Source organism: Brugia malayi, assembly GCF_000002995.4.
Source record: "Brugia malayi strain FR3 genome assembly, contig: Bm_v4_Chr1_scaffold_001, whole genome shotgun sequence".
NCBI classification, from domain to species: domain Eukaryota; kingdom Metazoa; phylum Nematoda; class Chromadorea; order Rhabditida; family Onchocercidae; genus Brugia; species Brugia malayi.
The window spans coordinates 5,501,676-5,516,616 of record NW_025062475.1 but is presented as its reverse complement, the minus strand read 5'-3'; the positions used below and the strand labels follow the sequence as shown (position 1 = coordinate 5,516,616).

The 14,941-nt window shown below is 32.7% G+C and overlaps 3 protein-coding genes across 3 annotated transcripts; 1 reads left to right on the top strand and 2 right to left on the bottom strand.

Annotated features, from left to right (window-relative positions):
* Window positions 1–1,449: 1,449 nt before the first annotated feature.
* Window positions 1,450–5,441, bottom strand: Bm10897 (Uncharacterized protein; the record flags this gene model as incomplete). The annotated part of the gene is made up of 10 exons (XM_043076635.1): window positions 1,450–1,511; window positions 2,514–2,706; window positions 2,818–2,983; window positions 3,194–3,424; window positions 3,547–3,688; window positions 3,848–4,102; window positions 4,293–4,430; window positions 4,691–4,819; window positions 5,015–5,188; window positions 5,342–5,441. The coding sequence occupies 10 exons, from the start codon at window positions 5,439–5,441 to the stop codon at window positions 1,450–1,452; spliced, it is 1,590 nt and encodes a 529-aa protein (XP_042932569.1).
* Window positions 5,442–7,409: 1,968 nt separating this feature from the next.
* Window positions 7,410–11,798, bottom strand: Bma-cit-1.1 (Uncharacterized protein; the record flags this gene model as incomplete). The annotated part of the gene is made up of 10 exons (XM_043076634.1): window positions 7,410–7,481; window positions 7,906–7,996; window positions 8,240–8,294; window positions 8,785–8,850; window positions 9,047–9,107; window positions 9,398–9,535; window positions 9,689–9,770; window positions 9,894–9,973; window positions 10,232–10,426; window positions 11,736–11,798. The coding sequence occupies 10 exons, from the start codon at window positions 11,796–11,798 to the stop codon at window positions 7,410–7,412; spliced, it is 903 nt and encodes a 300-aa protein (XP_042932568.1).
* A 436-nt stretch (window positions 11,799–12,234) lies between these two features.
* Bm17377 (Uncharacterized protein) lies at window positions 12,235–14,272 on the top strand (the record flags this gene model as incomplete). The annotated part of the gene is made up of 2 exons (XM_043076633.1): window positions 12,235–12,262; window positions 14,193–14,272. The coding sequence occupies 2 exons, from the start codon at window positions 12,235–12,237 to the stop codon at window positions 14,270–14,272; spliced, it is 108 nt and encodes a 35-aa protein (XP_042932567.1).
* Between the last annotated feature and the right edge of the window lie 669 nt (window positions 14,273–14,941).

Here is a 14,941-nt window from a genome sequence, read left to right as displayed (position 1 = left end):
AAGAGATTCACTAATTTATCAAACTTATGCAGCATATTTTTCTTCGACTATTAAGATATGCATTATAAATTTCTAGAGATTTCATCAATAATAAAAGGAAACAAACAAAAAAAACTCCGCTTTCAAATTTCATATAAAGATGAGACAATCAGGTTACAAAATAATTGCCTAGAAACAATATAGCCCAAAAACGGCGAAAACTTCATCACTGAAGTTTCATACCCCATTTAAGAGATGTAATTTGCGAAAAAACTACCTGTTAAAAAAGACGTTTTGTTACAAAAAGAATTTTATTAAAGGAAAAAGTAGATCATACATCAGTAATAGTAAAAGCAATGGTGAAACCCATCGAATCACGAGAATTTCAGAAAATCGAAAGGTGTGTGCCGGTAAATATTCCTTATTGTCGGGAAATTGGTCGGCCGGTTGACACGGTTCACGCATGGTTCAGCGTACAAGCAGTAAGAGAATCGAAAAAAAAAAAAAAAAACAGCACAAAAAAGACCCGCACACAACAGTTCGCACAGTAACAGCATCCACAATAAAGACGAAATAAAAGCTTCGGAAAAATGACAGCCAATTATCTCTTACAAACATTTCATTAGAGATCAAGCATCACTTCAATGTACAAACTGCCAATATTTGAAAAAAAAATTCAAAAAATAAAGATATATATTACTACTGAGGCGTAAAATGCTGACGTATACTGATTACAGCTATAATAGCTTTGCACCCATTCCACTTTGTTTCGTCAATCTCACCAATATTTTCCACAAAATTTAAAAAAAAAAAAGTGTTCTTGAAACATACATTAAAAGATTTTATTTCTCTAAGAATGTAGCAAGATTTCAAAAATCTTATAGACAGATGCTTTCCAACATTTTACATTACTGAAGATTTTATAAATTAGAATTCAGCTCTTATCCTCCCTTGATCAGTGATAAGGAACTATAAAAACACCATTTAGAAACTCGAATATCTCGTACACAGAAGGCGAAGTTTCTTTTACATTGAGCAAAAACATGTTGTCCATTTAAATCGATTTGTTTCGTCATCCCTGTCATAAAGTAAACAGCTCACATTTTTCTCCAGAAATATTTTCATTGTTTATGCTTATACCCATCTTTGAAAAACTAATGCTATGTTACATTCCTTTTTACATTTTTTTAAAATCAGATGCTTTCCAACAGCCAAATTTCTACATGACTACATTATCTGTAAGCTATGACCGAATTAGAATCCAGCTATAGAAACAATAAATCTGCAAGATCATTGACTACACAGCATATACCAAAATGAATAAAAACATAGACAGATTATTAGCGTATAAAAATCTGCGAATGAATGATAAAATTTCACAAATCAACATCAGAGAAAAAAATCTCCTCTGTGAAAAAAAGAACCTAACCGCAATTCCTAAGCTTATGAAAACAGCGGGAGAACGTACCGTTATAAAACTTCGCCGTCTTCAAGTTCTTCATTTTGCGGTGGTAAAGGTGGCGGTGGCAAAGCTGAAAGTATACGTATTGAATTACCTGGAACACAAGAATAATAGGAAGGGGACCTCACATTATTCTCCTGTACTCTCTTTCTCCTGGCTCCACTTTATGTTGTATTAAGATGTGAAAAAGAAACGCACCAATAACTTCTGCAAGTGCAGGAGCACTTACAATAGCAAAGATCTCAAGGAAAAAAAGTAAGTCTGAATGGCATGCACAAACTTGACGAACATATTACTATAAGTGTAAAAAGACAGCCATAAAGAGAGGAAATATCATGAAATAGAACAATGAAAGCATAGGAAAACTAGCAATAAACGAAGCATTAGCTAAACTTGTGTTGGCATAGGATGAACAAAGCACACGTGATCGCCAAGAATTACGTCTCTTCCATTCTTCGCGCCTATATTTCGGTGATGATTGAAGTGATGCTACTTTATAGATATATCCTCGACAGTGGCGCCGTGTGAAACCTAAATTTTGCATGCACACAAGAAAAAAGTGCTACAAAACCTGAATTATCTTGATGGTATCGATATTACAAGTCGAAATGAGTGTAACCAAAAAAAAGCTCATGTCATCATCCAACATAGCATGCCGTGTTAAAATCCTGGTGGTTATTTGCGTAAATCACAAATTGTGAGAAAATGAAATATGATAACAAACGTAACATATGATGTTTTATAATTGTCACACCCATTATAAATACTTTATTTCATTGTGAAATAATTTTTAGGTTACATGCAAACTATCCTAGAAAGCGAACAAAATGCGGCAGCTACTGCAAAACTAAGAATGAACTTAGAATATGGGCATGAATAGAAAAAAAAAAAAAAAAAAAAAAAAAAAATGAATCGAAAGGTCTCTAGGTACTGTACATATTGCACAATGTGATAAACATGCGGCAAAAAGTTGTAGATGAAGAATCGCATTGTTTACCAAATTATATGTAACTTCCCAAGTAATATATAAATATTTCTAAATAACTTTCTATGTTGCATTATAAACTATTACTTGAATAACTGGATCCTGTACGATTTTCAGGACTTGGCGGACGTTGTGACTGCCGATAAGTATTTGATATCGTTACTGTAGTAGGTGAAGATGGTCGCAGACGGGAACGTTTATAATAAGAGTTCCCTGTGTCAGGTGTACTTAGTAAGGGTTCACGTGATTTCGTACGTCCGGCACTTGATGATGAATAATGCTACAATAGTTCGACTACTTTCAATGATAAGCTAGGAAAATGAATCGGAATTAATCAGTCTATAATCCAATTCAAAGCAAGACAGAAAGACAAAATCAGAACGACACTCACTCTATGATTAGACGATCCAGATGACTGTGCAAAACGTGACGCATTACTGGAAGATGAGCCCATATAATAATCGCTCGTCACCGACCAATTCGTATTAGCATTAGCTCTGTGTGTACCTTCAGCAATATGATTTGAACGATTCGGCTGCACTGTCGATGAGTTATACCTAGAAATTCTCCCCAAAATGTGCTTCCCTTTGTTTTATATAAAAGTATGTAGCAACCAAAAACCAAAAATATGGAGAATTGTATGGACTGAAAATAAGTAGTATGTGAATAAGTACGAGCGATCTGTTAGGCAATCGAAATAAGGAACTAAAGCTTTCCAAGGATTTTTTAGAATAAACTCAACTAAAACAAAGACAAAGAAAACAAACTTTGAACTTTGCAAATTAGTCATTACGGAAGCGGTACTTGACACTGGTGGAGTTGGTAGAAGCGCAATCAGGGGAGCTGTCTGTCGCGCTCTTTTTAGTGCTGTCACATCATCACGCTGTCGCGATGGTATACTTTCATCACGGCCTCTATTGCTGTTGTTAGTACTATTAGTGTCACGTTTAACTAACTGAGAAGCCGTTTCCTCACGTGACCTCGAAGTGGAGTTGTAACTACAAAGAACAGGATTTCATTTATAATCATGAAAGATAAGTCAACTGAGACTGTGAAAGATAAGTTAATTATAAATTGGGAAATCTCCAATCTAGACTGAAGCACATTTTGGTCTATTTACTTGTGACGTTCCACTGCTTTTGGTGTTCCAGATTTTGGAGTCGATGTTACGTTCGTCGCTGGAGTCGCTTCTATAGTGGAGCCGCTATCTAGCTGATTAATAGCCACAATATTTTCATAAGGCCTCTTCCGATGATGAGACCCTGGAAATTTTTCAACCCAAAATATTATGACAAAAAACAATCAGCGACTCTAATCTTATCATTTTTAGAAAATACTGAATCAATTTATTGGATAGAAATATAATCACATTATTTAAAAATTAGAGAAGGAAAATTATAGAGGAATTTGTCTCAAATCACCTTCCGTAATCGTCTTCTCAATCCTTCTATGTTTTAAATCCTTATCGTAATCATCTGGCTTGGGTTTTTTATGTCGTTCCTGCTCGCTGATCAGTGTTGCCTGCCTGACTGATTGCAATGGTTTCGAGACATTTGTGATAACAGGTTTCTGCGAGATCATCTGTTTGAGTGCTCCAGATTTTGACAGTTGGACGACTCTCGCTTCATTTGGTTTGACAATAACTTGCTCCTGCCTATTTTGATTTAGCTGCTTTTCTGAACGATGTAACATATATATATATATATAGAAAAACGCAAATTATCCTAAGATAGCAGAAAAAACTCAGTCTACTGCATTTCTAATGATAAATCTGAAAAGCCACAAATCAAATAAACTAAGATATCTTTAAATAAAAATTTTAACCAATAACAAGGTATATTTTGAAATGTACACAAACAAACTTGCCATTTGCAATAATTGGAGGAAGAGGTAAATCCAGTCCTTTGCTAGCTGTTTGTGATAATACATCAGGGCGCATGAAATTTCGTCGTTGAGCTTGTACTACAGAATTCTGAGAACTCGGTTGCTGCTGCTGCTGCGCTGCTATAAAACAAGCACCAATATAAGCTAAACAATGAAATATTATGCTTACAACTTCTTATTAATTTAACAATTCTACGCTTATATATAAACACAGTACGATCACAGATTAATGGGAAAAATTTAGAAGGATGACCAACAATAATTTCTATGTGATTGATTAAATGATGACTGATCAATAACATCTGACAAAAAATGGATAAATGCTGGCACTTGAAATCGATTATTTTCTGCAAGATTTTTAATAATTTACAACATCTAACCATTATTCCGTAATTTGTAATCACTGAGATCAATCCGTCGAGTTGGTTCAGCACCTTTTACAGCTACAGCTGCATTAAGCTGTGGCGCCACCGGTGGGGGTGGTAGTGTAGCGATTGATGGTGCCACCTCTGAAGCAATTCATGTACACGAAAATTGCAATATTTACAATACAAAATCAAAAATTGTAATTTGATCCATAATTTTCAGTTTTAACGCTTAAATTTTCAAATCAGTAGTAGAGCGTAACATATGTTGACATCTAATCATTAAATAATAAATTGGAGTAAAGATAAGTAGTCCAAAGACTACTTAAAATAACCTACGATTTTGTCCTTGTCGGTGTTGCTGTGATGGGGGTTGTTGCGGTGACTGTTGCTGAGGTTGGTTTACATTTTGTGGTGCACTAGTTTCTCTCAGTGAACTACGCATTGCATACTTCTTGATGTTTAATGACTCACCATGCGTTTTGTAGATACGGGAAAATTCTTCCGTTAATTCTAAACGTAGATAAAAGCTCTCACTACGAAAAAACTCTTCACTGACGTTTTATACGGATTAATACCAAAATTGATATAAAAACTGAAAATTAATAAAAAAATCAAAAAATAAACTCAAAGGAAAGATATCTCGAAAACTAAAATACAACTCACTTAGTAATTTGTCGAGCGTCATTGTCGGATCAACTTGTTTGTACCATGGTGCCTCATCGGGTGTTGTCTGAATCTGAAATTGAACTCCCTGAAATGCCATTTGAAATTATTTCTTCTGAAAACATGAAGACTGGAAGCATACTAAGAGTTCAAAAATAAGCTTTACTTCCAATAAAAAACATGATAAAATGCACATCGAAAATAAGAATACTTCATGTAAAACAAGAAGGAATTCCACTATACAAACAAAAATCACCTAAATACTCCGTAGAAAAAAAAAAAACTATAGAAGTACGAAATATTCAAGAAAGTCCAGAAATCACTATATAATGACAAAGATATGAGAGGATATGAAGACATCAAATGCCAGCCATAGAATTTAAGGAATGCATCTTTGCTATTTTAAATGACATAAAGAAAAAAACCTGCAAAGAAACTGCAGATTTTTGACAATTTTCTTCTCAATCATATAACTGCAGAAATAACTCCCTTAAAGTCAAAAAAAAAAAAAATGTAAAAATTTTTCCCCTCCATGAGTTATGACCGCTAAAGCTTACACATATGTACACACGACCATAAAGGTATTACCAATGATTTCATCGCTATAGCTTTTGGACGGCTTTTGTGCGTGTTATTAAAAAATAAGCATACGTATTCTTGTCCTATATCACATCGTCCAATTTAAGCTTTTTTATCATTGGCATATGCAAACTATTGGTAATATGGAATTATCCGAAAAGAAACATTCTGGTTGGAATATTTGTAGAATATGCATTTGAAAGTGCTGTGCAAAAAAAAAAAGAAAACAGTTGCTTGGAAAAAAGACACAGTGATCTGTGTGACTGATTTCAAAAAACTTAAAATCTACATTTGATTGCTTGCAAAACCATAGCAGTCATTAATTTGCTTCAATTCTTCCAAGATCACACCAACAAGCACTCAAATCGTTAGTAAGCTACTACCCACCCTCCAGCTTCTCTCGAATACCTCTCCAGGATGAGACGCAAAAAAAGAAGGGATGAGGCATGATAAAAAACTTAATTCATGAAAACTTTGCATTAATTTGAATTTGAAAAAAAAAGAAAAAAAAAAACAGATCTCTTAATATTATCTAAAAAATTGTTTTTCCCGCGTTAGTTCTCCAAAATACTTTGTATATCAATCCCAGATTAAAGGCGAGGAAGAATACGCAAATGTTGAAATACCAAAAAATTTTCTGAAGCAAATTCAAAAATCCATATTTCTATTCAATGTTCTTTTTTTCGAATGAAAAATGATAGGAAATTGTAAAGAAATAAGAAAAAAAAAAAACTACTTGAAAAACACCAATAAAAGTTACCTTTATTTAATTTTTGATATGAATTTCTCTCTCTTTCCCTCTGTATCTTTGTGTATTTCTTCCAATAAAGCGAAGTGGTAGATTCCCCACACGGAGTTTTTTGGCTGCTAATTGATTATTTAAGCCAAAAAGAAAAAGGAGATTCGGTCTGCCCGGAATTCATAATTTGTAGAACTTGTGTTTAATGTGGTCAAGTATCTGTTTGTTTGTGGTTTATATGTACATTCTTACACTCTTAATGAACTGCACTGCTAACAGTTAAATTGCGCAACCGTGCAAGTCTTCAGTGAAGTGTATGAAATGCAGCGAGATGCACTACTTAACGAAATGGTACGAGAACAAATGCAGTGACTTCTTTTTTTTCACTTTAAAATACAACAAAGCATTGAAGATGAGCCACTAAGTTCGTTCCACTTCCCAATTTTTCGACATGAAGTGCAAATCTCAAGCGCTATTTCACACGTCATGAACTTGCACGATTTGCAGCAATCAGTAGAGACAGTCCAAGAGTTTTTTTCTTTCAAGTGCTTATCGAAACTGATCTGCGTTAACACTTCCGCACACGCAACACTAATTGCAAAATGCAGGAAGTAACGCATTACAGCTTTTTCACGAATTTGTTACGCTGCGCACCACGCATGCAACCACACGAAAAAGTAGTCACACGAAGCAGACACTTGAATTTGTATAACTTTTTTTTGAGGTTAAAGAACTAAATTTTCTTTTTTTTCAACATTCTAAATTTAAAATGTAACGGCAAGGTAGTGTTTTCGCTGCTGGCTTTGTATATACAGCAGTTACCTGCAAAATATCATTATTTTGCTTGTAAATTAAGAAATCTAAGTATACTTATACCTAAACTCAGATTCCTAAACTCCAACAGCATACGTCTAGTCAACAAAGTTAAAAAAAAAGTGTGCTGTTCATGCATCCTTACTGTTCTCACCAAATGGAGAATAAAACGGATTAGTCCAAAGAAAAAGAAAAAGAAAGAAAAAAAAAAAAAATGAATGAGCCTCATTTATCACTTATGCACTTAGCATTATACTCATGCACTAAATCTTTAGTTCTATTAATTTGTAGTTTCACTGAAAGAGATAATGACACGAGTTGGAAACTACATATCCTTACCTCAAGCCGCAAAAAGAAGCTTCATTCCGTTACACTTCTCTTCTTCTGTCCTTAATGGACATCAAAGAAAACACAAAATTTTAGCATGACTTACCTCAAATTCTGCCCAGAGACATGCCATTTGGATGCAAACACATGCAATCGCTTTCGCCGTGTAACGTACTCCCCAATTTGTCATATGGAGCCTTAATAAAAAAATAAATCTCCAGGTTTTTAAAAAGACTAATAATGAATAAAAATTTTCATTTCCTAGTTCGCTCGCTTTTTTTATAACTCATGGAGTGCTTCCACACGAAGCACTGGAATCAAAAAATATTCCGGCAAAACATATCAAAAAGATGGTGTTAAATAAATGTAGCAATTTTTTTCTTTCGCCGCACTATTCTCAGAAATCATTATTAGTTATTAAAAATACCAAGAAAATTTACATGTCACTCGCAAACCAATAAGCTATTTCAGATATCCTTCTGTTTCCTGACGCATCTAAAACAGCAGTTCATATTATCAGGTAAAATATGATTCATCATTTCTAGATCATGTGTTTTTTTTAAATACATCTGATATATATAACCGGAGAATTATAATAGATCATGTGTTTTTTTTTTAAATACAAAAGAAAAAAAAATTCCGTCTAGACAAAACTTACAATTCCTTATAATTCTCCGGTTATATATATCAGATACCAAAATTCTTGCAGGTCAGTGAAGAAACGTTACTAGCTTCCAAATTAAATGTCAATTGTCACAACGGTCTGCTTCATAAATGTGCTTGTTAAATTCCTAACAATGAGAGCGAATTGTTCTCCCACCTAGCATGCCATGATAACCCTCCAAGTGATTGGAAACTTTGTGTCCATTCACAGTCCATCCGTGAGTAAATATATTCGTTTATATTTTATCTTTCTAGAATTATTCGCACAAAAAAAAAGCCAAATAACCAGTTGGAATAACGAATATACCATAATAAAACCAACCTCGTGCAAATTTTTGCATGTGCGTCAGGACGTATGGATGCGGTATGTCCACTGACAAGTCGAATGCTGCATGAGTAAATGTACAATTGAGAAAAACTGTGCAGTACTATTTTTTCAATTATGCTCATCAAGTTTAAATTAATGTACTTGAATTTCAATTTTGGAAACCAAAAGCATAATAGTCTCACGCAATTCAATATCTGAGTTGACAAACAGCAAAATATGATTGCTTCGTTCCTATTCCAAACAAAGCAAAACTTGCCAATTGTTTGCAGGACCAAATTTTCCAATGTGACAATCAGCTGCGACGCTTCATGGAGACGCTGTAAGTTTTTTCAGTTAACATACAAAAACGAATTTTTGAAATAAAGATACATTTGCAAACGCTTATATTAGTAATCTAATAAAAAAAAAAAAAAAAAAAAAAAAAAAAAAAAACAGAAAGAAAAGGAAAAAACTAAAAAGAGTTTTCCAGTTGCAAAAACACGTAAGAAATCCTAAATTATATAGAGAAAGGACTGCGTAATCAACATAGTGATTATTTCATGCTATATGTAAGCATGTGGAATAATTTCGTGAAATCAGAAAAGAAGTTTTTAAGAGGCGTAAACAGCAAGGAAAAGCTAACGTTATTATCCAAATTTGGTGAATGGGGAAACTTAATGGCCCACCAGACACGCACAACGTGATCCAGTTTGCGGGGACATTCTTCTGATTTACCTGCTAAGAACAAACATGCAGCAGCAATGTCCTGAAAAAATTGTCACTAGTGCCAATAAATATACATAATAACATCTAATTGTAACAGACATGTAATATGTAATAAAAAATGAAAAGCAAGTTGTAGATATCATAATTTGCTGAGTGCAAAAATCTATTTTTGCAGGAGGCCAATCAATCTCACCCGTGGATCAAATTTGAAGAAGGAATGAAAGACGAAGAATCGATGCATATGCATCATTGCAGCGCATATACATAATTGAGATCTGCAATCAAAAACCGATTTGAATTTTAACACCAAACTACAAATATGAAACTTCAGCTTATGTTTCAATACTGAAACCTCCTATTTCAGTAAAAGTCTGCACTGAAAAAGTGCAATAACTTACATCCGTACTCTAGACTCGTGATTTAGTCTGTCAGCCATTTGGTGGATTGTACTTGCTGATACACGCCTTCTTTTTAATTCCTAAATTCCGAAATGGATTGTAATAATTCCATGAGTCTTGCAAGATTCTCATAGTGTTAACTAATTATGCATTTTTTATTATTTAAAAAAAAAAAAAAAACCAATATTTTAGCATAATGTTTTTCAAAGCACCATCCAAAAGTAGTGCTAAAAATATCGCGATATCGAAAAAACAAGTGTACGTTGAAATGTTTCAAAGCATGTTAATATTAATATAAAAACATGTATTTCAAAAAAGAAAATAAGAAAGGATCTTACTTCTTCCGGTGACATGCCTTCTCGAACACTGGGAACCCTCATCAGCTGTTCATGGGTAAAAATCCACCGAGATGAGGATGGTGCTGCAGCAGAGACAGATGCTGCTGCAGCTGACTGACGCTCACCTGATGCTGTCGCTTGTGAAGAACTAATATCTGCTGTTACGCCTGCTACTGACATTGCCGACACTGCAAGCTGGAAATTGAATCATAACTCAGACATCAGTGTTATACTAGCAAACACGATATAAAAGTGTTACACCAAGTGCTACTGCGACATGACCTTTAGGATCTATATGAAAGGTAATAAAAAATAATGAGTTGTAACAAAATAAGCTGGCAAAAAAACTAAATTTCCATATTTGACAATTGCTGGCAGCAAAGTGAACAAAGGAGCAGCGTAGAATTGAGCCACAGAACTTGGGAAAAGGAAAACGTGGAATTATTACACGGGATACAAAACAGTTACCAAGCACAAACTGTTTTTAAAACAAGAAATAAGAAACTACCGACTGAGAGCAATATCATTAACATAATGAAATTATTAATATAAAATACAAGAATTAAAATTCAAAGTTAAGATGCTCCAAAGAGCAAATATTCCACTACTTACTGTACAGAACTTGGTAAAATACTAAAGAAACTGGAAAAACATTGAGATCGAAATAGAGAGCAACAATAGTAAATAGTAAACAGTGAAGAACAACGCTACTTGGAAACACCATTTAATATCGCAGATTCTCGCGTCATGGACAAGAACCGTGAGGTTACAGGAACTCGTCACATGTCTACTAGACACTAAAACGATGGTAAAGCGATACCAAATTTGTAACAATACTATAGAAGACAAGCACGAATATTAAATGTACTGTTATATTTTTCAAATAAGAAATTAAAAAAATTAAACAGAAACCTTATTCAGCGAAAAGTTTGATTCAGCAAGCCGCCGAAGTCCTAATTCATCAGTTAACGAAAGTGAACACATATGCTTTCTCCAAAAACATACTTTTTTATAGCACAGTTTTATGCAAATTCATTAAATATTCTAAACATCCATGATTTATCCCACTCTGATACAACTAATTCATCAACATTTGTAATCATATTTCAAGTATGCTTTTATTATGTTCATTTCCTTTTACAAATCAAGCTTTTCTATGCAAATTTCTCCCATTCACCTATTTGTTCTATTCGTTCTAGTCTATTTTAACAGTATTTCTTACTTACATAACAGAAGAACATTGATTTTAGCATTGAATACACATCCATTTCTTTCATTCATCTCATAGAAAAAAAAACAGAATAAAATTTGCTTGAATGCCTAACTTTAGCTTACCTACTAAATTATGCTGAAAAAAGTACTAGATGAAAAAAAAAAAAACTTAACTTATCTGATCGTGCTAAATTATTCTTAATTACAAAATAACAGACTATGTTTAGTTGCAAAAAAAAGAAAAAACAAATTAAACATCAAATAATATTATGTGAAGAAAATTTTCACTTACATGATAGAAACGAACTGCAACGAGGAAATTGTCGAGAACAGCATTCAAACTCTTGGCAGTCATTACCTTTAACTCTCTTTCAATCAACAATAGCACTACAACAAAATACAACAAGAAAGAATGAAAGGAAAGGCAAAAAACACTTCGTAGCACGCAGCCGCCCGTATCATTGACACGCACGCGCAGCGCTTTTACTGTATGTAAAAAGACGGCCATGAACGTCATGCGGGAATTTGAATTTTGACGCGCTATGAAATTTATTTCAGATCAGCATTTTTTTTACTTCCAAATTTTTTCGTTAAAAAATTTTGGCAAGATTTAAATTGATGGAAAAAAGTAAAATCTGTTTTTCTTCCTTTTTTGTTTTGATCTAGAAAAAAAGAAAACACATTACTTTAGTGAATCAACAATAGATATGATTGATGAGAGAGATTGTAGTATGCATGTATGTGTATATTCGGACGTACATTACATTCTCTCTAGGTGTGGGTGTTTAAGTATGGGTATGGGTATGGGTATGGATATAGGTATAGATATGGGTATGAGTATGAAGATGAATATGAGTACATTGAAAATTAGATATAGGTGGTGGGTATGAATATTAGTTTGAATAAGTGAAGAAAGAAGCTAAGATATATTAATGAAGAATTAAGTTTTTGTTAAGCAATGAATCAAATAAAAGAAAAGAAGAGGTTGACAAATAAGGAAGAAAAAAGGGTGGACAAGAAAAATAGGTGGGAGAGGATGATGTTTGAAGAGAGAGGGAGAGAGAAAGAGAGAGAGAGAGATGGAGCTTTTTATTTCTTTCAGTTTGTATATGTTAGCTATATTTTGGAGAGGCCACAATGATGTATATAACATACAGGCCTATAATCTAAGGCATTTCCTTCCCGCCCTCTCATTTCATCTATACTACCCCCTCCTCCTTCCTTTTTCTTCTTTTTGACGATAGTATTTAGCTTTAACCCATTTCCAACTCGACCCATCTCCTCTTATCTTAAATAATTTCCTGAGGACAAGAAAGGAGATGTAGTATTCATTAGGATGTATGAGATTTATGGGATTTTTTGGATATTTTTTTCAAGAAATGTAGCAAGAAAAAATAAGGCATTATTTATGGCTTTTCTCAATCAAAATTACCAACAATACCAACGGTAAATAATAATAATAATAATAATAATAATAATAATAATAATAATAATAATAATAACAGTAATAATAATAACACTAATAATAATAACAATAAAAATAATAATACAATAATAAATAATGGTAATAATACTAACAGCTGTGACAACTGCAACAACAACAACAGCAAGCTAACAACAATAAGCGATAACAAACAACGATGACAACAACAGCAGCAATAGCAACAACAACAACAGCAACATCAATAACAACAAGCAACAACAGCAATTTCAAGAAAATTTTTAGGAAAAAACAAGTTGAATGTATAACTATTTCGAAATGATTTTGCTAGTAAATGAAAAATGAATGTAAGAAAATAGGAAGCATAAATGATGACGAATTGATCGAATCACAAATCGTTTTATCATGGGCAAATGAAAATACGGTGATGTATTATTCATTATTATTGTTTCTTATTCTATTGTTATTTATCATTGTCAAGTGCGGGAGTTATTGCATGTCACCAAGATGTCAAGGCTTCAATGTTTTATATGAAGTGGTTAATGACTTAGTTAGTAGCCGATGATAAAGTGGTCAACAATAAAAAGATTACATATTCTATTTTGGTGCGACGATTTTGATTTTTATTGCACACACTGCTTAACTGCTAGAAATGCTAATGAGTGCTTAATTATTTGTTTTAATTATTTTCATCTCCTTTTTTATTTTCCATTTTCTGAATTTCTGCCAAAATATTATTCCTCATTATTTACTATCATTTACGGTTTTACTCATTTTCCGGAATTTTACTCAACTCAGATTGAAAGTTTTAAACTACTTCAGAGAAAAATAAGACAATTGTCTTTGTTATGCTTATTATAATAAGCAATTATGGCGCAAATAGTCCAGTATTTGGAATAAACTTATGGCCCAGTAGGAATCGGGTTGATTCTTGCTTTAAGTGGCAATTTACTGCTCTAAGCGTTCATTCGTTTATCAAATTAACCTTACTAATAATGATTTTGAAGAATTTAATCCATAATTTATTCAAATTTTAAATCAGACTTTTAGTATACATCCACCTGCATTATTTTTTCTTGACATCTGGTTGAATTAATTGCATAACATGTAAGAACAAAATCGAAGTCATGGCAACCACTAAGATTTGTCTACAAGTTAGCAATTTAGTCACCAAACACATAAAGTTTCTTAGCTTAATATTTAGCTTCTTCAGATTTTGAATTTCATTTGTCAAATTTAAACTTCTACTTTTTGTAACCTAAAAATTTGATTTTAATTTTATCAAATCCAAAATTGCAATTTTTACAGAGCAGATGTCAAAGAAAAAAAAAAGATATGCATATGCTACGAAACTTCGTAACTCGTCGATATTTATTTTTGCAGTATAGTTTTTACAAACTGTGAAAAATCTTAACTCAACTATTAATTCCAATTTCTATTATGTTTTCTAAATTGGAAAGAGAAAATGAAATCAATCCAGAAAATGGCGTTGATTTTTTCGATTTAACAAATTGAAGAAATAAAATTCGCCTTTCAATGGATGAATTTGCCATCTGCCATTCTTTGATGCTCCAGTACCAAGTCTCCAAAATTATATATAATTAAAATTAATAAATTTTCTTTTTTTAAATCATATTTATGAAATTTATGAAGTATATTTAATATTTCGACAAATGACAAAGAGAACTGCATACTAATATAATTTTGTCTCTTAGTTTATCAGTGATATCTTTAAGAGTAATAATTTCAGTTTCCTCTATTTTTTAAGTCTATTATTTATCAAAAATCGTCTTAAAATTATTTTATCTGATAGTTGTTTATAAAATTTTCCTTATTTTTGATTGTCGCTTTGTCACCTTAACAATTTCGTTTATCAACGTAAGTGTCACATTCATCACCTGATTAGATTATTCATGCAAGAAATAATGCTCTTATTTATAGCAACAATTGTAGCATCGCTTCAACCTCATTTTGAGAAATAAAAGAGAGAAAAGAAGATGAAAGCAAAATGCAAAAAAGAAACAAATAACAATTTGTTACTAATAACTTATCCATTA